This window comes from Pleurodeles waltl, chromosome 5, assembly GCF_031143425.1.
Source record: "Pleurodeles waltl isolate 20211129_DDA chromosome 5, aPleWal1.hap1.20221129, whole genome shotgun sequence".
Lineage (NCBI taxonomy): Eukaryota > Metazoa > Chordata > Amphibia > Caudata > Salamandridae > Pleurodeles > Pleurodeles waltl.
The window spans coordinates 1,254,100,284-1,254,123,885 of record NC_090444.1 but is presented as its reverse complement, the minus strand read 5'-3'; the positions used below and the strand labels follow the sequence as shown (position 1 = coordinate 1,254,123,885).

At 46.6% G+C, this 23,602-nt stretch overlaps 1 protein-coding gene across 1 annotated transcript in view; it reads left to right on the top strand.

Moving 5' to 3' along the window:
- MDN1 (midasin AAA ATPase 1) overlaps nt 1-23,602 on the top strand; it is a 1,740,009-nt gene that overhangs the window by 692,804 nt on the left and 1,023,603 nt on the right. The window contains exons 33-34 of the mRNA XM_069235499.1: nt 149-278; nt 3,027-3,278. Of these exons, the coding sequence (XP_069091600.1) occupies nt 149-278; nt 3,027-3,278 (382 nt within the window). The remainder of the gene's footprint in view (nt 1-148; nt 279-3,026; nt 3,279-23,602) is intronic.

Below are 23,602 nucleotides of genomic sequence, written 5' to 3'. Positions count from 1 at the left end.
TTATATGTCCCTTTTTATGTATGTGATGATTTGCCAATTCCTATTTTTTCATCATGTTTGATCATCATTTTAATCATCGTGACATACTTTACTTTCACACAAAGCTGCCTTCCTAATCAGTACATTTGGTTCTGACTTTTCTCTGTAGCTGTCTCCAGCACTTCGCAACAGGTTTACTGAAATCTGGTGTCCCCAAAGCAACAGTCGTGAAGATCTCATGGAAATTATAAAGCATAACCTGCGGCCTGGCCTGTCACTGGATGGAATTGACCATAAAGGTAATATTTGTTCACTTGACCCAATGTAATCTAGTTTCCTTATTTGGTTGGAGGTGTTGCCTCTTTCCCTTTAATGACTGGCAAAACACTTGCTGGTGGGTCATGTCTGCTGTGGTTTCAGAAAGATAGTTTCTTTTAATTTTGAAATGTTGGCTGAGTATGATATGGTATGTATGTCACAGAGTTTGTAACCATTCTTAAATCATCACAGTTCAATATAACTTATGTTTAACCTGCTAGAATCCTTCAGATATAAGAATACATCAACCACTGCCATAAAACTGGCATATAACTTTGATTTCAATCTTAACTTTTGTAGGAAAGCACCCTTATTAGCATGGCTAGCCCCCACTTTTTGCCTGGTATCGGATGTAATTTCTAATGAAAGTGCACTTGGTTCCTGCTGACCAAGTCCCCTTTGCCAGATCTCTCCCCTAAAACTGCACAGTTGTTTCCACAATTGGCAAAACCTTTACCACTCTTTAAGTCCCTAGTAAATGGAACCCCTGGTACCAAGGACAAAAACATAGCAGGGTCATATCTGATTTGGATGATAGGATATGCCCCTGCTATGTTTTTGTTGATTCTCAGCCATAGTAAGTGAACAGGGAAGCCATTTTAAACACTTGTGTTGTACACTGGTCATTACGAGTTCCCCAGCTACATGATGGCTTCACTGAAGATAGGGATCTTTGGAATCAAATATCTCGTACTGGTGAACCCACATTGATGCCAGAGTTGGATTTCCCAATACATGCACCCAGAGGGCACCTTAGAGGTGCCCCTGGAAAAACTACCAATGGCTAGTGTTTTCTGACCAGTTCAGCCACATTTCTGCCCCCCTAAGTTGAGAGCCAGTGCTCTTGGGGTCCAGAGACAAAGGGCTGCACTGGGCGGGAATGTTCACACCTCATCCAGGCAGGATGGACATTCCAGAATGGGAAGCTTTCAAGGCCTAGTCGCCTTTGTAATGTGACCCTGGTCTCTCCAAATGGCAGAGATGACCAACACTCCCTTTGCCAGCCCCATTTTTGGCAGCAAGACAGGTAGGAAAATTAGGCAGATTAGGAGGTGTGCCCACTTCATGCCAGACCCACCCCTAAGGTGGATGAGCTGAAGTAGACACCACTTTTTAAATTTCTCCATCTTGATTTGGAAGGAATTAGGCCACTAGGTTAGGGTTAGGCCCACTTCCCAACGGAAAGGGCACTCCCTATAACACCCCTAAATTTAGTATTTAAGCGGCACTCCTGAACCCCAGAACTCAGATCCTGATGACCCAAGAGGAAAAGGACCAAGAAGAATCACAGCCGCAGAACAGAAGCAGCCGATCTGGTACCAGCCCCATTGGCCTGTCTGCACTCCTCGGTGGAATCTGCACTAGAAGACTCCTCGTCCTGCAGCTGAAACTCCAGAAATCTGGGAGGACTGCTTGCCTTCGAAAAATACTCAAGTCTCAGACCTGCTCTTCAACCAACTCAACAGAATCGACTCTGCAGCCTCCCCAACCACACCACATAGACCCAACATCTGAAAACCCACAATATCCGCTGTCACCGACCCGAGTGGGTGTGTATCTCCGGTGGCAGTAGGGTCCCCAGCTGTCCAGAGTCCAAGTCCACTGTGATTGCACCTCTCCTGGACTCCACAAACGACATCTGCAGCCTCAGACCACAGGACACCTAACCGCAATCTGAATGTGTTTTCCTTCCATAAGTTAACATTGAAGAACTCTGAAATTGCACTTTGTTGATTTTTGCTAGTTGAAAGAACTTATGCTTGAAAGCGCACTTACCTTATAAATGAAGATCTTGAGTTTAAAGTATAAATAAAAAGAAATGTCATTTTTTCTAAATTGGTCTTGGATTTATTCTTCGAGTGTGTCTCATTTTTTGCCTCTGTGAGTACAACAAATGCTTAGCACTACCCTCTGATAATCCTAACTGCTCACCCACAATACCACAAAATAGAACAATATTCCTATCTTTTTTTTGCCTCTGCAAACCAATTGGGGATCCACAGGACTCTTTACACAGTGTAGTTTTTAGTGCACCATATAGAGAGCCAGCTTCCTACAGGTTTGCCTACAGTAGTCACTCAAGTTCCATACTAGAGCCTACATATTTCGGGCTTTACTTGTGGATAAGTTTCAGCTGTCAGTTTTCCGATGTTGCTTATCCATGTGACGGAGCTTGGGTGAAAATGTCATTGAGTAGTCTTTGAGCTGAAGATAGCGAAGGATTGGTAACATCTTAAGTCGCCAAATTGTAATGTTTTTAGATACGAAGTACTTCCCATTGTGGTAAAAATTTTAAGCAAAAATATGTTTAAAGGTTTGGAGGGGGAAAAAAATATCTTTTTGCCTGACAATGTCCATGTGGCTCCACTATTTGAGTGCTTGTTACATTGGTTTAACAACAAACCACCTACCTGTGAAGTGGAGCAGTTTCTACATCTTGTCGGAGGAAACTGGACAAATACTAATGGAATTTATCTGCATTCCTAAAATTTATAGTAAAGGATCTGTGATGCTGCTGTGTAATACTTTCTTTAACAAATATTACAGAACCTCTAAATATGCTGCACATCGGACACACTGGTGCTAAGGTAAAACTGTGTCCAGCCATTCTTGTGGATGCCCACCTGTAGATAAGAATGTTCACAGACATTTTCTTGTAAACTCTTTGTCTGCTGTCTAAAGATTGCCACACAATGAATTTGCTCATTTAGGTACGCCTCTTTTTTCAGGAGCGGACATAGCAGCGCTCATGATGGACTTTATTGAGTGGCTCATGAACCAAGAATATGGAAGACGATGCATTCTCAGCGTTCGAGATATCTTGTCCTGGGTAAACTTTATGAATGTCATGATGGAAGATGAAGAGCCACGTGAAAATTCTGAGGAAATGGAGGTTGAGGAGCCCGATCATTCTCGGTTATCTCCTGTAGCTGCCTTCATTCATGCAGCATGTCTGGTGTACATTGATGGACTAGGAGCAGGTTTGTTATGCATTATTGGATTTGTTAATTGAAATAAAACACATTGAGTTTCATACTTTTTAATTGTATTGTCTTTTAATTAATGATTTTCATTTTTCAGTGGTGTGAAAATGTTTCTTTAGGGATTTAACTAAACCCTTTTACTGCCAGGCCTCCACCCCCCCCAGCAATATGCTGTTATGTCTGCTGGACTCTTCTGATTGCGGGGATATCGGACTTTTCGGTTCTTCAAGAACCTTAGATAGCCAGAGCCAATAAATGAGCTAAACCTTGCAATAAGTTTTCATTGTGTACCGGGTATGCAGCAATTCATTTGGTAAAATATAATGAGTGAAAAATAGGTATCAAGGAAGCCTTTGTGTTTCCAAAATGGGCACAAGATAAGGTATTGCAGTGGTTATTTGCACATCTCTGAATTCGGGGGTCCCCATGCTAGCATGTGAATTACAAGGCATTTCTCGAATAGACTGTTCCCCTATGTAAAATAGTAAAAATCTTGTCTATTGGTTTTTGTCCCCCTTGGGGGCAGATTGGCCTAATACAAATAGGCTGATCAGCCCCCAAGGTGGGCTGAAATGGCCTAAAATACAAGCTTCCCTTGCCTTGAGGGAGGAGGAAGGGAGGGGGCACTAGAGCCCCCTCCGTGGGCTGAGTGCAGAACGAGCTAGTCTCGTCCTCTGCACTCGGTGACTGTGGCCAAGAGTGAGACCATACATGGCGCTCAAGAGGGTAAAACGTTGTTTACTATTTTAATTTTTCTGATAGATGCTTCTGTTTACAGACTTGTCTCCTTTAGCATTTGCCAGCCGTCATACAGAATTAGTAAAGTTTTTAATAGATCTCCACCCTGGTAGGGGGCTCCATCTTGGCTTTAAAAGTGACACCATTTAAAACACTCCCACCATTAGTCCGAACAGAAATGCAAACTGATACAGATCTCCACAGCACCTCTGCCATCAGTCACCCTGAAGAAAACATAAAATATATGGAGGACATGACTTCGAGCGACGCCACATCACATTCCCCCGCTATACAGGACTCGTCTTCGGAACCATAGCTTGAGGAACCTTCAACAGAGAATCAGACGTCTGCTACTCTGTTGGACTTGGTGCAGATCATGGAACCACTACTGCCTGCAACACTGAAACCAAGGCCTGAGTGTCATCAGTTGTGCACTGAATTCCCCAGCGCCAGAATGCATCCAACACTTTTTCCTAATACAATGTGCAATGTCTTTGTATGACCATGGTCTCTCCCCCCGTCCCGCCCCCTTCCCTCTCCTGCCCGACTCCGAAGTACATTCAGGCCCCATGAATCCTTTTGGATATGCTTTTGGGTCACTGCCAACACCATATTCTTTACCTCTTTTCTTTCTTATTCCTCCTGTAACACTTGCCCAAAATCTGGTTTTAGCTCCCGTTTTAGTATTTTTGCATGATGGACGCAGCACCCATTCACCATCCCTGTAGGTCCTTTCCTCTCTGAACCAGACCAACCTTTACCACATTTGACTCCATCAGCACCACAGTTGATGGCGCACCACAACTTGAGTACGTCTCCGCAACCAGCAGCAGACTCTACATGACCTAATATGTCATAGGAGAGGGACGGTACTTCTTTTCAGACTGATCAGTGGACGATCCTTTCTGTGATACAGATGACAGAGAAGTGCAGTTAGTTATATGAAGCCCTGACTGAAACCAATTTGGCCGTGTGGGAGAATCCCACGTTATGCACTGCTGTTAGTAGGGTTGTGATGAGAGGATAGACAGGCTTCTAGCGGCCCCAGCATTTTTATCAACACACCCAATACTGGAGAGCCTTCTTGTGCAAGCATCCTGCTCTTCAAACTCTCTCTGGGTGTTTTCCATGTCACTCCATTTGACTGAGAATCCAAGAAAATCGATGGGTTTGTGGAGAGGTACTTCTTGGCCGGTAACATGTGTCTAAAGTCTCTCAACACAACGTTCCTCATCAGAGGGTTTATGCATGTTCTCTTGGACATGACCCAATTAGTGGTCCTTAACTTGCTGGTGCATCTTCACCCGTATTTCACAGAGCTGGTTACCCCCTTTGCTGCCAGGCCTTTTCCCCTCCTGTGCTGAGCCTTTTTTTTTTTTGCTATTTGGGGCAGTTTGCGCTTAGGCCCTCATAACTTTTTGTTCACATAAGCTACCCACGCCAAATTTGCGTCCTTTTTTTCCCTACATCATAGGGATTCTAGAGGTACCCAGACTTTGTGGGTTCCCCTGAAGGAGCCCAAGAAATAAGCCAAAATACAGTGAAAATTTAGTTTTTTTTCTAAAAAATGGGGAGAAAGGGCTGCAGAAGGGGGCTCGTGGTTTTTTCCCTGAAAATGGCATCAACAAAGGGTTTGCAGTGGCAAGATCACCATCTTCCCAGTTTTCAGGAACAGGCAGACTTGAATTAGAAAACCCCATTTTTCAAAACAATTTTGACATTTTACTGGGACATACCCCATTTTTACTTTTTTTATGGGCTTTCTGCCTCCTTCCAGTTAGTGACCAAAATGCGTGAGAAACCAATGCTCGATCCCAGAAAGCTAAATATTTCTGAAAAGTCAAGTCAAATTCTGAATTCAGCAAGGGATCATTTGTGTAGATCCTACAAGTGTTTCCTACAGAAAATAACAGCTAAAATAAAAAAATATTGAAATTGATGTAAAAAAACAGCCATTTTTCTCCACGTTTTACTCTGTAACTTTTTCCTGCGATGTCAGATTTTTTTAAAGCAATATACCGGTACGTGAGCTGGAATCTTCTCGTTGCGGGGATATATATAGGGCTTGTAGGTTCATCAAGAATCCTAGGCACCCAGAGCCAATAATGAGCTGCACCTTGCAATGGGTTTTTATTCTATACCGGGTATACAGCAATTCATTTGCTGAAATATAAAAAGTGAAAAATAGGTATCAAGAAAACTTTTGTATTTCCAAAATGGCCACAAGATAATAAGGTGTTGAAAAGCAGTGGTTATTTGCACATTTCTGAATTCCGGGGTGCCCATACTAGCATGTGAATTACAGGGCATTTCTCAAATAGACGTCTTTTTTTTACACACTGCCTTACATTTGGAAGGACAAAATGTAGAGAAAGACAGGGGGCAATAACACTTGTTATGCTATTGTGTTCCCCCCTCGTCTCCCGATAAAAATGGTACCTCACTTGCGTGGATCGGCCTAGCACCCGCGACAGGAAATGCCCTAAAACACAACGTGGACACATCTCATTTTCACAAAGAAAACAGAGCTGTTTTTTTGCAAAGTGCCTAGCTGTGGATTTTGGCCTCTAGCTCAGCCGGCATCTTGGGAAACCTAGCAAACCTGTGCAGTTTTGAAAACTAGACACCTAGGGGAATCCAAGATGGGGTGACTTGTGGGGCTCCGACCAGGTTCTGTTACCCAGAATCCTTTGCAAACCTCAATTTGGCCAAAAAAATACTTTCCTCTCATTTCGGTGACAGAAAGTTCTGGAATCTGAGAGAAGCCACAAATTTCCTTCCACCAAGCGTTCCCCCAAAGGTCCTGATACAAATGGTACCTCACTTGTGGGGGTAGGCCTAGCGCCTGCGAAAGGAAATGGCCCAAAACACAACATGGACACATCACATTTTTCCACAGAAAACAGAGGTGTTTTTTACAAACTGACTAGCTGTGGATTTTGGCCTCTAGCTCAGCCAGCACCTAGGGAAACCTAGCAAACCTGTGCAGTTTTGAAAATTAGACACCTAGGGGAATCCAAGATGGGGTGACTTGTGGGGCTCTGACCAGGTTCTGTTACCCAGAATCCTTTGCAAACCTCAAAATCTGGCCAAAAAAACACTTTTTCCTCATTTCGGTGACACAAAGTTCTGGAATCTGAGAGGACCCGCAAATTTGAGTGAGGAAAATATGATTTTTTAAATGCAAATTTTGAGGTTTGCAGAGGAGTCTGGGTAAGAAAACGTTGGGGGATCCAGGCAAGCCACACCTCCTTGGGGTGTCTATTTTTAAAACATGTCTGGGTTTGGTAGGTTTCCCTAGATGAAGGCCGCACCTGGGACCAAAACCATAGGTGCCCCTCCTCCCCCCCCCACCCAACACAGGTAGTTTTGCAATAGATCATTTTGGTGTGTCCACATACTTATGTGATGTTCCAAACACTAAAATTGTGAAAAGAAATGCACTTAAGTTATGTTAATAAGACCCCTCACCCACCGACTAAGTTGGTGGCATGCTTCATCATCGGGGTCCCACCCGAGGCACCTAGCGTGTCACAGGTGTGCTGCGACGCCCGATTACAGCGGAACAGATTTTGTCATTTTTACCACACATATTGGTTGGATTTGGCACGAGGGTGAGTGATGGTTCAGTGGATCAAATTTTATTAACAAGAGATTTCACAAAAGTGAAATGCACTGTTAATAACTTAAAGGCCAAAAAACTGAACAAGTGACTCGCAGCTTGTGAGCTGTAAAGCCACGGCAAGGCACCAACCGCTTTACAGTCCATTCACACACCTTTCATACATGACATGCACAAGACCATTCACGCCGCCAGCCACGGGCCGAGCACATTACAACACTCGCATCGACAGACAGCGCCACTCAAGGGCCCATCACTTACATATGCCCACATGCCTGAAACAGCACTCGCACCAGCTGATGGGAGTGAACTGGTGTTTGGCTGGCAGTGTGTTGCAGTAGCCAACAGCAAGTCCATATGTACACTATGTACACCGTCAGCCAAGCGCCACTCCACACACAATGGCGTCACTTTTTTTTATTTTTTTTAAACAAATAAACTACTAACTAATTAGAAATATTTACAAAACTACAAACACAAAAGCTCTAACTAAATACATGACAGAAATGCCAACCATAAAACTGAGCACATGAAAATACAAAACAGGCAGTTTACACCCATGGTTGTTCCCAGTAATTCTTCTGGGTGTGGTAATTCTTAAAACAACCACCCATACACAGCCCAGGCTTTGAAGGACAATCTGGGCAGTACATTCGAGTCTCCCTCCGGATATCTCTTCGAAAACACACTCTACATTTCTTAGCTGGAAAGTCTTTTTTTGGTGTGGGAGGAATGTGCTCAGCAAAGTGGCGATCTTTCAGTCTAGCCACATCCTCCACCACTGCTTCTCTATGAACTCTGGCCTATTCCACCACAATAAGGCTATCACTGACTCCTGAAATGTTATCTTTGACTCTGGAGACCTATCCTTAAACACAATAAAAGCATTAAAAGTTGCTAAGTGGAAGAGGTGAACTGCTAACTTCTTATACCAAACGTAAGACTTACGAATACCAGTATAAGGTTCCAACCTTTGATCAACTCTATCTACACCTTCTATGTGCTTATTATAATCTAAAATGCACACAGGTTTGCGCACTTCAGCAACCTGGCCCCAAACAGTCACGAGGGATGTACTCTCGTCATGGATGGTACTTAGCATGTAGACATCCCTCCTGTCTGAAAATGTCAAAGCTAGCAGCTCATCATTCCGCAAGACACTGCACTGTCCCCTCAATTTTTTTTTTTTTACAGACAAGCTCCCTTGGATAGCCTTTCCGATTACAATGAATTGTGCCACAAGCAACAGTGTCCACTCTAAACGTTTCCTTGAACAACTGCAGTCCAGTGTAGAAGTTATCTACATACAAATGGTGACCTTTGTTGAACAGTCGTCTACCAAGTTCCCACACAATTTTCTTAGCAACTCCAAAAGTGGGAGGACAACCAGGGGGGTCAATACTGGAATCCCTACCAGTGTAGACACGGAAATTATACACATATCCTGTACTACTTTCAGACAGCATATACAATTTAATTCCATAATAATATGCCCTCTTGCTAGGAATGTACTGCCTAAAAACCAAAGGACCCTTGAAGAGGACCAAAGACTCGTCCACAGCTATTTCTTTGCCTGGAACATAGATCTCTGAAAACCGATCTACAAAATGATCAAGGACAGGCCTAATCTTAGAAAGACGGTCAGAATCAGGGTGATCTCGTGGCAAGGCTAATACATTGACAAAAAAATGCAGCATCCTAAGAAGAAGCAAATTCCGATTACGACTCATGGTTGCAGGAAATATAGCTGTTGCCATCAAGGGACTAGTAGACCAATAAGAAGCCAGTGACGGCTTCCTTATCAACCCCATCAAAAGAGTCAAACCCAAAAACCTTTTCATCTCCAAATTTGGGGGAATCCACTGGGTAGCTCTAGAGTGTGGCCTAAGTCTTGCAGCGTTGTCCCTCAAATACTGCTTCGCATACAAATTAGTCTGCTCAACAATCTCTTCCAAAAACACATCATCCACAAATAATTCAAATAAATTGACAGGCAAAAAGTTATCTGTATTGATTCTACACCCCAGGATACCAGTAAAGGCAGGCAACTCTGGCTGCTCCATGTTTGGGGAAACCTTTCAGCCCCAGGTTGCTGCACTAATGGCACATCAGTGTCCCCCTCTAAAACAGGCCCTTCATCTGCACTGAGCGTGGCTTCCTCATCAGAAGATTCCTCTCCGACAGAAACTTCACTGCCAGAATCTCTCACTTCCTCCTCTGCCTCAGATGCAGAGTCCGTCTCGTAATCATGATCAGACAATGACTCAAAAAGCATACCAACCACCTGCTGAGCGGTCATCCTGCGGCTAGCCATGATTTTTCCTACGAAAATTAACTGGACAAATGCACCACCAACAACCAGCACTGTGTAAGATAAGTAATAAAGTGTAGCTTTATTAGTAAGAGTTATAAACTCCAAAACTATGCCTCTCGCTTGCCTGAAAAAGCTTGATTCTCTAGCAACTACTCTGCACAGACACAGCAATCACCAATGATATCCCACTAAAAAGAAAGAAAGAAAAGCAAATTAGAAATAAGACAACACAAATATCGTTGTGCACAAATCTAAGGACAATTTCTCACAAACCTGCATTTGGTACACCACCTACAAACATGTCATTCATGCATGACAACAATACTCCTTTGGAGTAAATTGTTTTTACTTACCTAAAACATGCAACTATGCAAACCGCAGGTCAACCACCGGCAAAACCGCAAGGAGCCACAGCAAAGAAAGCAAAAGCTTTGAACTAGAACAAATATCACAAATGCAAATACTTCGTCAGTTGACAAACATCCGACCATCAAGCATTTAGAAATTGGTGCCTAAATGGATTCTGCCTTAGGGGCAGATGGGCCTACTACAAAATAGGCCTATTTGCCCCAAGGAGGGCAGAAAATACCTTTAGTAGTGTGTCCCCACGGGGAGCGACCTTTGCCCAAGTAGCCACCCCCCAAACAAAACAAATAAAACACACACACACTATCCCTGGTGCCTACGTGCCTTCTGCCCCCTTGGGGACAATGGGCCTAAAAAAAATAGGCCCACATGCCCCCAAGGGGGGCAGAAATGGCCTTGATACACGTGCCCCTAAAAGGGGGTTAGAAATGGGCAACAGTTCAATTCCCCCATTGCCCAAGGGGACCCCCCCCCATCCCCCCTGTGTCCCCCCCCACGAAAACAACCATATAAAAAAAAAATCACCCTAAAAATAATAGGGGCAGAAATGGCCAACAGGTCAGTGTCCCCCCAATATAATTAAACATGTCGCCAAAATGGGAGCGACCCTTGCCCAAGGGGCCGCTCACAAACAACAAAAATAGAGAAATTTGACAAAACAAATAATCCCTGGAATCTAGTGGTTTCTGCGTCCCTTGGGGGCAGATCAGCCTAAAAATATTAGGGGGGGGGGGGGCAGAAATGGCCACACAAACATGATCCCCAAATGTGAACGACCCTTGCCCAAGGGGCTGCTCCCCAACACAAAACATCGCAACAATATATAAAATAAAAAAATCCCTGGCGTCTAGTGGGCAGCAGTAATGCTCAGAGACAACAGAGGAAAGGAAAACCCTTTCCTTTCCCCCGGTGCCTCTTTGTTTACAACCCCCCCCACCCGCCGGAGGAGAAACTCACCTGTTCTCCCTTGATGGCACTGGAAGCAAATGGCTTCCAGTGCGACCGGCACTGTGTAATGAAGTCAGCACGCAATTGCGCGCTGATGTCATTACGGGGGTTCTGGAAGGGTAAGGGCTTCCCCTTCCATCCCTGCCTTGGGGGGCTGGGAGGGAACCCCATGGAGGGAGCGCTTGCGCTCCCTCCGGGCTCCAGGCCGAGGAAGTAATTGTTACCTCCTCGGCACGGGAGCACTGTGCCGCAGGACGTAACCATTACGTCCGCGGCACAGAAGCTTTTAAGTAAGGTCAGACTGTTGTGAAGCAGGTTATTTAATGTGGTATTAACACCACAGACTTTGCGGCTCAAACCATGGGAACATCTGTCTCCCTGCATCTTCATGCTTGGCTGAGAGTCTTTGTTCTTCTAGGACATGCAATCCACTCTTACAGACCTTCTCTTTGATAGCTCAGGTCTCTTTGGTACAAAGGCTGATTCCTCTCTCAAGAGGTTCAAAGAGAACAAGACTACTGCAAGATCACTTGGCCTACAACCTCAATAAAGGGAATTTCAACCAGTTCAAAAAGTGAGGTAGCTTCTCTGACAGGTATTCGTTTCAAGGCATAGTCCAGTCTCCTAGCAGCACAGTCAGCCATGCTGCTATAAAGGCAGTACCGGCCATACGGCAGGGATAGATGCCGATACCTACCTCTCCCCCGTCTTTTCTCATACCCTGCCACTGCAGGTAATAAGCCTTAGTTCCTCTTATGTGATAGATTTAGCCGCATTTTTCTTATCTTCGTATTCTTCCCCTGACTGGATCTGGAAATTTTCCAGCAGTACTTCTTGCGTTGGTAGAGGGCATTGTACGACTCTAATGACGACATACACCAGATGTGATGTAGACTGAGTCCAAATAATCCCCTGCCTGACGGGCTACAATTTGGATCTGGAGTTAATCAGACCAAGTTGACCTATCTAGATAAATCAGTCATTTTGTTGTGAAACAGTATGCTTTTCTACATGTCCTCGTAGTTTAAACATTGTGGGTCCTCTGGCAGGCAAACGTCTGCCATGGACCTTCATACATTTGGTATGTGGTGCGTCAGGGAACACCACAACTCCAAGTATTGTGACTCCAGTCGCCTTCGTCCGAAGGCGTTGCAGGAATGACCTCTGAAGAACTTGGTGTCACACCGAGCAGAGACCCTTTATCATCCTTGGTCTCGCTCCAGGTCCAAGGAGTGCCCTTGAGTCCATTCTACGAGCCGTTCCTGTGCTCGTTCGAAAGAGCAGACTGCAAAACGCAATCGTTCTATGTTGAGGCGTCCCCCTCTGTCAGGTAAGTCTCTCCTGTTCCCCGGTTGTGGATCGGTGCATGAATCCTCCTTGCGCCTCCCTGCTTTCCCTGAAGTCCTGCCACCTTGCCAGGTGCAGGATTATAACAATTTCTTTCATGCACACTTTGGGCCCCAACCTCCCTCTGACACTCTTCCTAGCCCCAAAGAGGTAAGCGATAACCTCACCTGACTGTATGCGGCGGGTTCCCCCTCAGCGTCAGATTGGCTGTCTGGATCAGTGCTTGGATTCGTACCGGCTCCAGAGCATAGCCATTTGGGTTTCCCACCTGTATTGCTGGAGTTTGATTAGTTGATGTTGATGGTGGTGCCAGTCGACACCGAACCGCAGACTCTGGCCAAAAGCAGCATTATACAGATAACAGGCCTTTGGTTTAAGCAGAAGCATGTTATTGCATTTTTTTAAAGGTAACATTACTTAACTGCAATGTTTAAATAGGTCTAGACATATTTAAACATTGCCATCTTTATAAAGTAATTGTGAAAAATTCTGAGGGGGGGACCCAATGATTTTTATTTTCAACGGGGGGGTGCTGCATTAAAAAGTTTTGAGACCACTGCCTTAGTTGAAGTGCTCCACCAAGGCCAAACAGGAATAGAACCTGTGCTTCAATATAGTTGGGCACTTTATGATCTTTTTTTAGAGGCCTGTGCTAATCCCGCTAAAGGGGCCCTTGCGGCTGATCTGTGGCCCATAGACACCGGCCCACCGCCAGGGACCTGGCTTGTCTTCTCCGTCAGCTGACACACAGAAGTTTTGTGGTGCAGGCTGCTACAGCGTCTTTTGATCCCACTGTCGAACCCAAGCATTCCTCTGGACAGGAAGTCCAGATGGCTGGAAACTTGTGGACTAAATATTTTCTCCTCAACCAGCTCAGCCCTGCGGTTGATAAACACCTTGTGTATTCTGGGCCGTCTTTCCCATGCATTGTGGCATTCAGAGGAATGCATGCTGCCTTTGATTCCGTAGGAGACCAGGAGCAAACTCGCTCAGACATTCCAGGATGGGCGAGAGGCAGCTAGGTGTGTTATGGATATCATGGACTCAGTTGACCGAGCCGTGGCTAACTCTGTAATGCTGTGCAGTGACGCCTGGCTACGTCACTCTGGCTTTCCGGATTCTGTCCGATCCACCCTGGAAGATATTGTAGTATAGTACCCTCTTTTTGACATAGTTACCCCCACGGTTTGCCTGCTGTCAGCATGCTTTGACTCTCTTCATTGGAATCCTGCTAACCAGGACCCCAGTTATTGTGCTCTCCCCATCTAAATTTGGTTGCTTTGGACTTTGCACACCCCACAATTGGTATATTGGTGCTCCCATATAAGTCCCTAGTATATGACACTTACTTACCGATGGCATTGGGGCAGCAGGGGTTCCCCATGGGCTGCAGCATGTAGTGTCACCCATAGGAGCCCATACAAAATGTGTCTGCAGGCCTGCCATTGCAGCCTGCGTGGAAAGGTGCAAGGACACTTTCACTACAGGTCACTGCACCAGGTCACTGTAAGTCCCCCCTGTGGTAGGCCTCCCTTGTCCAGGGGGCAGGATGCAGGTGCCTGTGTGTGAGGGCACCCCTGCATGAGCAGAGGTGCCCATACAAACTGCAGCCCCATTGCTGTGGACTTCGTAAGTGTGGGGAAGCCATTTTACTCGTGTACTGGATGCCTGTGTCCAGCTACATAATGGTAACTCCAAACCTGGGCATCTTTGGTATCAAACATGTCAGACTCATACCCCAATACTGTTGCTAGTATTGGTTGTACGACTCCATGCACTCTGGGGGCTCCTTAGAGCCCCCCAGCAATGCTCCTACCAGTCTTCTGGGGTTTTCTGAGCAGCCCGCAATGCTGCCACCCCTCCTGCAGGTTTCTGCCCTCCTGCTGCTTGACCAGCTCAGGCAGAGGAAGGCAGAACAAAGGATTTCTTTTGGGAGAGGGAGGTAACACCCTTTCCCCTTGGAAATGTGTGTTACATGGCTTGGGAGGAGTCGCCTCCCCCGTGCCCCCTGTATGCTTTGAAGGACACATTTGGTGCCCTCCTTGCATAAACTGGTTTGCACCAGTCCAGGGACCCTTTGTCCCTACTCTGCTGTTAAGCTGGATAAAATAAAGGCGATTGATCACTCTCCTGTCCATCACCACCCCAGGGGTGGTGCCCAGATTTCCTCCAGGTGGTCACTTGAGTCTGCCATCTTGAATCCAAGGTGGGCAGAGACCCCTGGGAGCATCTGAGTGACCAGGTCAAGTAGGTGATGTCACAGCCCCCTCCTGATAGGTGGTCACCCTTCTAGGTGACAATCCTTCTTTCTGGGATAATTAGAATCTCCCTCTTGGGTGGGTCCTCAGCTTCGACATGCAAGATTCCAGCAGGACTACTCTGCATCGTTTACTTAAACTTCTGGCCCCTGGGACTGCAGTTGGACCCTCCAGGAACCAACAATCTGCAACTTCAGTGATGACTCTGCTCTGCCAAATAGTTTTTCTGGCTCCTTCCGGCACCTGCAACATTTTCCTGGCTGTGCATCCTCCTAGGCCGTTGAGTCCTCAGCCTGCACACGAGGTAAGAAGGAATCTCCCTTGGAGTGAAGGGGTCACTCCCCTGCATCTGCAGGCACCAACTGTAACAACGACAGGCTGTGTGGATCTGCTCTTCTCCGGAACTACATGGATCCTGCATCACAGTTAGTGGTCTGGAGTGGTCCCCTTAGTCCTCTCTACCAGCTGTCCAACTTAGGAGACTGTAAGCCCTTGCTTTTCCTTAGAGGAGAGTACCCCTGTGCACTGTGACTCTTGCAGCTACCAAGACGTGTTTGATTCTCCTTCAAGGGATCTTCAGATTCCGTTTAGCCCTGACCCCCAGCACTACCTCCTGCAAAGCAGTCTTCTGCCTGCTGCTCCGGCAACGTGGGACTCCTCTTGAGGGGTGCTGAGTAGGACTCCATGCCACCCCTGTGCCTGCTGCCTGTGGGTTGTCTGTGGGGGCTCCCTTCTCGTGACTCTCCCAACTGCAGACGGTCAACGTGGATTCCCCACCTTGGGTTGAGACTCCTGGACCTTGCTGGTCCTCTTCAGCCTTGAAAAACTTCTTCTACGTCGCTTGCATTTGCCAAAACTTGTTTGCGGTTTTTCCAGCACCACTGATCAACTGCATCATGACCGTCGCATCACTCCTGGGATTCCTCTTCATCTCCGGTGCTGCACTGCTGGCCTTCTTTGTCCACCTGGTCCTGCATCCTCAGAAGGGTGCGTTGTGGCTCCTGCCACCACTGGACACTGCAACACAAACTGAACTTGGTCCCCTTCCTGTGCAGGTCCACTTCTGTCAGAATCCACCTTTGGGTTCTTCCAGTCTTGGTTGGGTCTTGCATAATCCTCTTTCAAAGTCCTCCTGTTGGTTTTGGGGAAAACCATGTACCTACCTCTGCTCCCCTGGTAGCTTGGGGTCACTCTGGTACTCACCTATTGGGATTCCTATTTCCTCCAACTCCCTTCTACTGATTCAACTTCCTTGGATAGGGGACTACCTTTCACATTCCACTTTTTTTAGTATATGGTTTGCTCTTTCCCTAGGGCCCTCACTGTTAACCTATACTTTTCCCAGTGCTTATTGCTTTCTATGCTCTTTACTGATTGCCAGTGTGTATATAATAGTGTATTTACTTACCTCCAGTTGGATGATTGCCTATTCAGTGTTCTTGTATTTGTGTTAGTATAATAAGGTAAGTTTGTTTGATTGCATGTGTAGCTGCAGATACACATGCTATGCATTATTCCGCCATCTAGTGTTGGGCTCGAAGTGTTACATGTTGATTTTCTTCAAAGAAGTCTTTTCGGAGTCACAGGATCGAGTGACTCCTCCTCTTGCTCATACTGTGCATGGGCATCGACTCCGTTGTTAGATTGTTTTCTTTCCGCTGTTGGGTTCGGACATGTTTCCTCTCGCTCTGCGATTTCGAATTAGAAAACGTTAGAAAACTCCCTTAATCGTCGGTATTGTTTCAATCGCATTTCCACCTAGCCTCGAACCGATTGCACTGGTGGAAACTAAATTTCTCCCTTCTAGGCACGTGTGCCCGACTCAGGCCTGTTCGGGCCTAACGCGTCAAAGCCTAATGGATCGGACTCCATTTCGATTTTGTCCTCGATGCCATGCAAAATTTCCCTCCACAGACCAACACCTTTTATGTAATCTGTATCTTTCTCCCGATCACAAAAAAGAAGACTGCGAGGCCTGTTGATCGTTTCGATCCAAGAAGTCCGTCGGTGATCGGAGAGCCAGAAGATTGGAAATGGCATTGAAGAGTACGGAACATCTCGACACCATGGAGTAAGAGCAGGCGCAAACAGCGGTCTCCATCAGAGACACAGACCCCAAACAAGAATAGGAAGAAGATAGGCCTATCACTGCTGTTCCAGCATGTCAGTATGTCAGTACGTCAGTACGTCTGCCCCTATGCCCACTTATAAAAAGTCCTCAATGGCCTTAGGTACACCACTGCCAGAGAGCCATAGTTCAACCCGAAAAAAGACTCTTGTCAACCGACCTTCGGTTCGGCTTCGAAAAAGGCCACTCCTCCGTCAGGATCGTAGTCGAGTAAGTCCATCAAAATTTCTATTTCCGACTCGAGCAAGCGTCCTCACTCCTCTGAGTCGAAGCCTCATCACCCTGCTTTGGACCTGAAACAACTGGCTGTATTTTAGGGCCTGAAAAAACAACCATCTTTAGAGCCAAAAAAAGTCTTCTTATACAAAAGAGCAAGGACTTTCGAGCGATCCTAAACGGAGCTCTAAATAACTGGAAGAGCAGTCTTGTAGACCTTCTGAGGACACTGAGATCCAACCTATTTTTGAGGTTATGGATGAGGGACAATCAAGGATTCACCTCCATAAAGAGTCTGGTAGAATAATTACTGCACCTCCTCTACAGACCAAGAGGAAATTGGCTTTTCAGGAACACTGCTTCACCAGCCAAAATTGATAAACAATAGGAGAAGCCATTACCTATCCATACTTCTCCCCCACATGCACCACAACTTTTTCCCCACCACCTACTAGCCCACCACCTTTGCCTTCACCAACTCATTCCCAATATTCACATGGTGATACAGTTGATCCTTGGGATCTCTACGATCCAGATCCTATTCCTGACAATGACCTGGATTTATACCCGTCTAAGCCTTCTCCACCAGAGGACACTACTGCATACATGCAGGTTATTTCCGGGGCAGCAGCATTCCATGGGGTGTTTATGCACACTGATCCCCTAGAAGAGGATTTTCTTTTTAACACACTATCCTCCATGCACTCAAAATATCAATGCCTTCCAATGCTACCTGACCTGATTAAACATGCAGAACAAATATTTAGTGAGACAGTCAAAGCTAGGGTGATAACGCCACAAATTGATAAAAAAAAATATAAACCAGCCCCTACAGACCCTCTTTATATTACCCAACAGGTGCCTCCAGACTCAGTGGTAGTAAGTGCGGCTAGAAATAGGGCTAATAGCCAGTCATCAGGGGATGCTCCTCCCCCTGACAAGGAGAGTGGAACATTCGATGCTGCTGGCAAGAGGGTAGCCACACAGGCTGCCAACCAATGGTGAATTGCGAACTCTCAAGCCTTGTTTGCAAGATACGATAGAGCCCACTGAGATGAGATGCAAGAACTCCTACAGCACCTCCCAAAGGAACACCAGAAAGGAGCACAACAGATTGTGGAAGAGGCCCAAGCCAGAAGCAATAATCAGATATGGTGTGCCCTTGATGATGCAGATACAACAGCTAGAAGTGTCAATACTGCCATCACTATATGTAGACATGCATGACTCCATTCCTCTGGTTTCAAACCAGAAATACAACAGGCAGTGCTGAATATGCCTTTTAATGAAAGGCACCTGTTTGGCCCTTGTAGGAAGTTGGCTCTGTATATACTGTTTCAAAGTAAGAAATAGTGTGCACAGAGTCCAAGGGTGCACCTTAGAGGTAAGATAGTGGCAAAAGTAGATAATTCTAATTCTCTATTTTGTGGTAGTGTGGTCGAGCAGTAGGCTTATCAGAGGGTAGTGTTAAGCATTTGTTGTATACACACAGGCAATAAATGAGGAACACACACTAAGAGACAATACCAGGCCAATAGGTTTTTATATTGGAAAAATATATTTTCTTAATTTATTTTAAGAACCACAGGTTCAAGATTTACAGGTAATACTTTAAATGTAAGGTACTTCACTTAGATACTTTAGGAACTTTGAATAAAAGCAATATCATATACAGTCTTTGTAAAAATGGCAATAAGCTATTTTCAAAGTGGACACAGTGCAAAAATCAACAGTTATTGGGGAAGGTAAGTAAAGGTTAGTTTTGGAGGTAAGTAAAACACTTACAAGTCTCAGTTCTGTGACATAGGCAGCCCACCTTTGGGGGTTTAAGGCAACCCCAAAGTTACTACACCAGCAGCTCAGGGCCGGTCAGGTGCAGAGGTCAAAGAGGTGCCCAAAACACGTAAGTGCCTATGGGGAACAGGGGTGCTCTGGTTCCAGTCTACCAGCAGGTGAGTACCTGCGTTCTTGGGGGCAGACCAGAGGGGTTTTGTAGAGCACTGGGGGGGGGAGGGAGGGGCACAAGTAGGCACACAAAACACACCCTCAGCGGCACAGGGGTGGCCGGGTGCAGTGAAATCAGTGGAGGGACCCGGGGGGTCACTCTAGCGGTGCAGGCAGGCACAGGGGAGGGCTTCTCGGGACAGCCACCACCTGGGCTAGGCAGAGGGTCGCCTGGGGGGGGGGTCACTCCTGCGTTGAAGTTCGGTTCCTTTAGGTCCTGGGGGCTGCGGGTGCAGTGTTGGTTCCAGGCTTCGGGTCCCTTGTTACAGGCAGTCACGGTCAGGGGGACCCTCTGGATTCTCTCTGCAGGCGTCGCTGTGGGGGCTCAGGGGGGACATCTCTGGTTACTCACTGGTTCGCTGTCGCCGGGGAGTCCTCCCTGAGGTGTTGGTTTTCTGCAGGTCGAGCTGGGGGCGTCGGGTGCAGAGTGTGAAGTCTCACGCTTCCGGCGGGAAACGTGAAGTCCTTGGAAGTTGCTTCTTTGTCGCAAAGAAGTAGCTGGTTTTGAACAGGGCCGCTGTTCACAGGAGTGTCTTGGTCCTGTAGTCCTCTGAGGCTTCAGAGGTAGCTGGTCGCTGTCGGATGCGTCGCTGGAGCAGGTTCTCGAAGCTGGAGACAGGCCGGTAGGGCTGGGGACAAATCAGTTGTCGTCTTCCTCCTCCTCTGCAGGCTTGTAGGTCAGCAGTCCTCCTTGTTTCTTCAGGTTGCAGATTGATGCACCTAAATACTGAATTTAGGGGTGTGTTTAGGTCTAGTAGGGCAGTAGCCAATGGCTACTGTCCTTTAGGGTGGCTACACCCTCTTTGTGCCTCTTCCCTGTGGGGAGGGGGGCACATCCCTAATCCTATTGGGGGAATCCTCCAAACTCAAGATGGAGGATTTCTCAAGGCAGGGGTTACCTCAGCTCAGGACACCTTTGGGACTGTCCTGACTGGTGGGTGGTGACTCCTTGTATTTCTCATTAACTCCTCCAGCCTTGCCGCCAAAAGTGGGGGCAGTGGCCGGAGGGGCTGGCATGTCCACTAGCTGGGATGCCATGGGGCGCTGCAACAAAAGGGGTGAGCATTTGAGGCTCACCGCCAGGTGTTACAGTTCCTGCACAGGGAGAAGAGAAGAACCTCCACCCAGTGAAGGCTTTGTTCCTGGCCAGAGTTACAAAGGCACTCTCCCCATGTGGCCAGCAACATGTCTGATGTGTGGCAGGCTGGCAGGAACTGGTCAGCCTACACTAGAAGTCGGGTATGTATTCAGGGGGTATCTCTAAGATGCCCTCAGGGTGTATTTATTGTGCTGTGAAGTTTGAACCCAAACTTCCCAGTTTTCAGTGTAGCCATTATGGAAATGTGGAGTTTGTGTATGACAGACTCCCAGACCATATGCTCTTTATTGCTACCCTGCACTTACAATGTCTAAGGTTTTGCTTAGACACTGTAGGGACATAGTGCTCATGCACATATGCCCTCACCTGTGGTATAGAGCTCTCTTCCTTAGGGCTGTAAGGCCTGCTAGAGGGGTGACTTACCTATGCCACAGGCAGTGTGGGGTTGGCATGACACTCTGAGGGGAGTGCCATGTCGACTTAGTCATTTTCTTCCCACCAGCACACACAAGCTATGAAGCAGTGTGCATGTGCTGAGTGTGGGGTCTTTAGGGTGGCATAAGACATGCTGCAGCCCTTAGAGACCTTCCCTGGCATCATGGCCCTTGGTACCAGGGGGCCAGTTACAAGGGACTTACCGGAGTGCCAGGGTTGTGCCAGTTGTGGAAATCATAACTTAGCATCAGCAAAGGCAAAAAGTTAGGGGGTAACCATGCCAAGGAGGCATTTCCTTACAGCCCTGAAGTCGACACGACCATAGAAGAAATGAAGAAAGACTCACACTGCCAAAGCAATAGGAGCTTTATTCACAACACCCTATAGAGGGTCCTTTAGCAGACAACAGTTTAGAGGAAGATTCAAGACAAAATCCACAGAGGCTTCTACCTCCCAGGCAAAACAAGGGCAACAGCAGTACCAGAGAAGAGGATTTAGAGGGTCTTATAGAGGTCAATACGTTAGAACTAGAGGCAAGTTTCAAACTTCAAAACAAGCCACTACCCCATCTATACAGTTACTTATTTATCATCCCTCCACCCCACACATCTCCTATGGGGGGCAGACTGCAGCAATTCCACTCCCAATGGCAAAATATCACCACAGACCAATGGGTATTGTCAATTATGTGCAATGGCTATTGCCTAGAATTGATTTCTACCCCAAAACATTCCCAACAACGCAAAAGCCTTAGCCTATCCAAATACACAAAGGATACAAGCTTCTCAAAATCTCATACACAATGCAGCCAAATCAACAATACCCTGTAAAATTTTCATTAAGATATTAGTAATGATAGCATCCTGCATAGCAATAGTACCGCATGCAAGACTAAACATGAGGACACTATAGCAGTGCCTCTCACAGCAATGGTCTCAAGCACAGGGTCAATTGCAAGATCTAGTGTTAGATCGCCAAACACACAGGTCTCTTCAGTGGTGGAATCTCAGCAATTTAATGAAGGGGCGGTCATTTCAAGGCCCTGTGCCTCGGACCACAATAACAACTGACGCATCGATGATTAGGTGGGGAGCTCAACTCAACCTTACCATTCAAGGGGAATGGGATTGAAAACAGCGTAATTTTCACATAAACCATTTAGAATTATTAGCTGTGTTCCTTGCCCTAAAAGCGTTTCAAGCACTTCTCAAACACAAGACTGTCTTGATAAAAGCAGACAATGACAACCATTTATTATGTAAAGAAAGAAGGCGGGACACATTCATCTGAACTGTCCCTGCTAGCCTAAACAATATGGAAATGGGCACATTCACAATTTCACTTACTTGCAGAATAAATCCCAGTAATCCACAATCAGCTACCGGATCTCCTAAGCAGAACACACCAACAAATACACAATTCACTCTCAGGTACTTCATCAGTACTTTCAAAAATGGAGGACACCACAAATAGACCTATTCGCCACGAGAGAAAATGCAAAATGCCCAAACTTCGCATCCAGACACCCACACCCTCTGTCCAAGGGCAATGATCTATGGATCAGCTGGTCAGGGACATTTGCTTAGGCGCCCTAACCCCCCCCCCTTCCCTTCCCACTACTTCCCTTTTTGGTCAACAAACTACGTCAGACTTCTCTCACCATGATACTCATAGCCCCAACGTGGGCACGACAACATTGGTACCCAACACTCCCAGACCTGTCAGTAGTACCTGTAGGAAGTTGGCTCTGTATGTGCTATTTCAAAGTAAGGAATAGCATGCACAGAGTCCAAGGGTTCCCCTTAGAGGTAAAATAGTGGTAAAAATAGATAATACTAATGCTCTATTTTGTGGTAGTGTGGTCGAGCAGTAGGCTTATCCAAGGAGTAGTGTTAAGCATTTGTTGTACATACACATAGACAATAAATGAGGTACACACACTCAGAGACAAATCCAGCCAATAGGTTTTTATATAGAAAAATATCTTTTCTTAGTTTATTTTAAGAACCACAGGTTCAAATTTAACATGTAATATCTTGTTCGAAAGGTATTGCAGGTAAGCACTTTAGGAACTTCAAATCATCAAAATTGCATGTATACTTTTCAAGTTATTGTCAAATAGCTGTTTCAAAAGTGGACACTTAGTGCAATTTTCACAGTTCCTGGGGGAGGTAAGTTTTTGTTAGTTTTACCAGGTAAGTAGGACACTTACAGGGTTCAGTTCTTGGTCCAAGGTAGCCCACCGTTGGGGGTTCAGAGCAACCCCAAAGTCACCACACCAGCAGCTCAGGGCCGGTCAGGTGCAGAGTTCAAAGTGGTGCCCAAAACACATAGGCTAGAATGGAGAGAAGGGGGTGCCCCGGTTCCGGTCTGCTTGCAGGTAAGTACCCGCGTCTTCGGAGGGCAGACCAGGGGGGTTTTGTAGGGCACCGGGGGGGACACAAGTCCACACAGAAATTTCACCCTCAGCAGCGCGGGGGCGGCCGGGTGCAGTGTAGAAACAAGCGTCGGGTTTGTAATGGAAGTCAATGGGAGATCTAGGGGTCTCTTCAGCGCTGCAGGCAGGCAAGGGGGGGATTCCTCGGGGAAACCTCCACTTGGGCGAGGGAGAGGGACTCCTGGGGGTCACTCCTCCAGTGAAAGTCCGGTCCTTCAGGTCCTGGGGGCTGCGGGTGCAGGGTCTCTCCCAGGCGTCGGGACTTTAGGTTCAAAGAGTCGCGGTCAGGGGAAGCCTCGGGATTCCCTCTGCAGGCGGCGCTGTGGGGGACAGGTTTTGGTACTCACAGTATCAGAGTAGTCCTGGGGTCCCTCCTGAGGTGTTGGATCGCCACCAGCCGAGTCGGGGT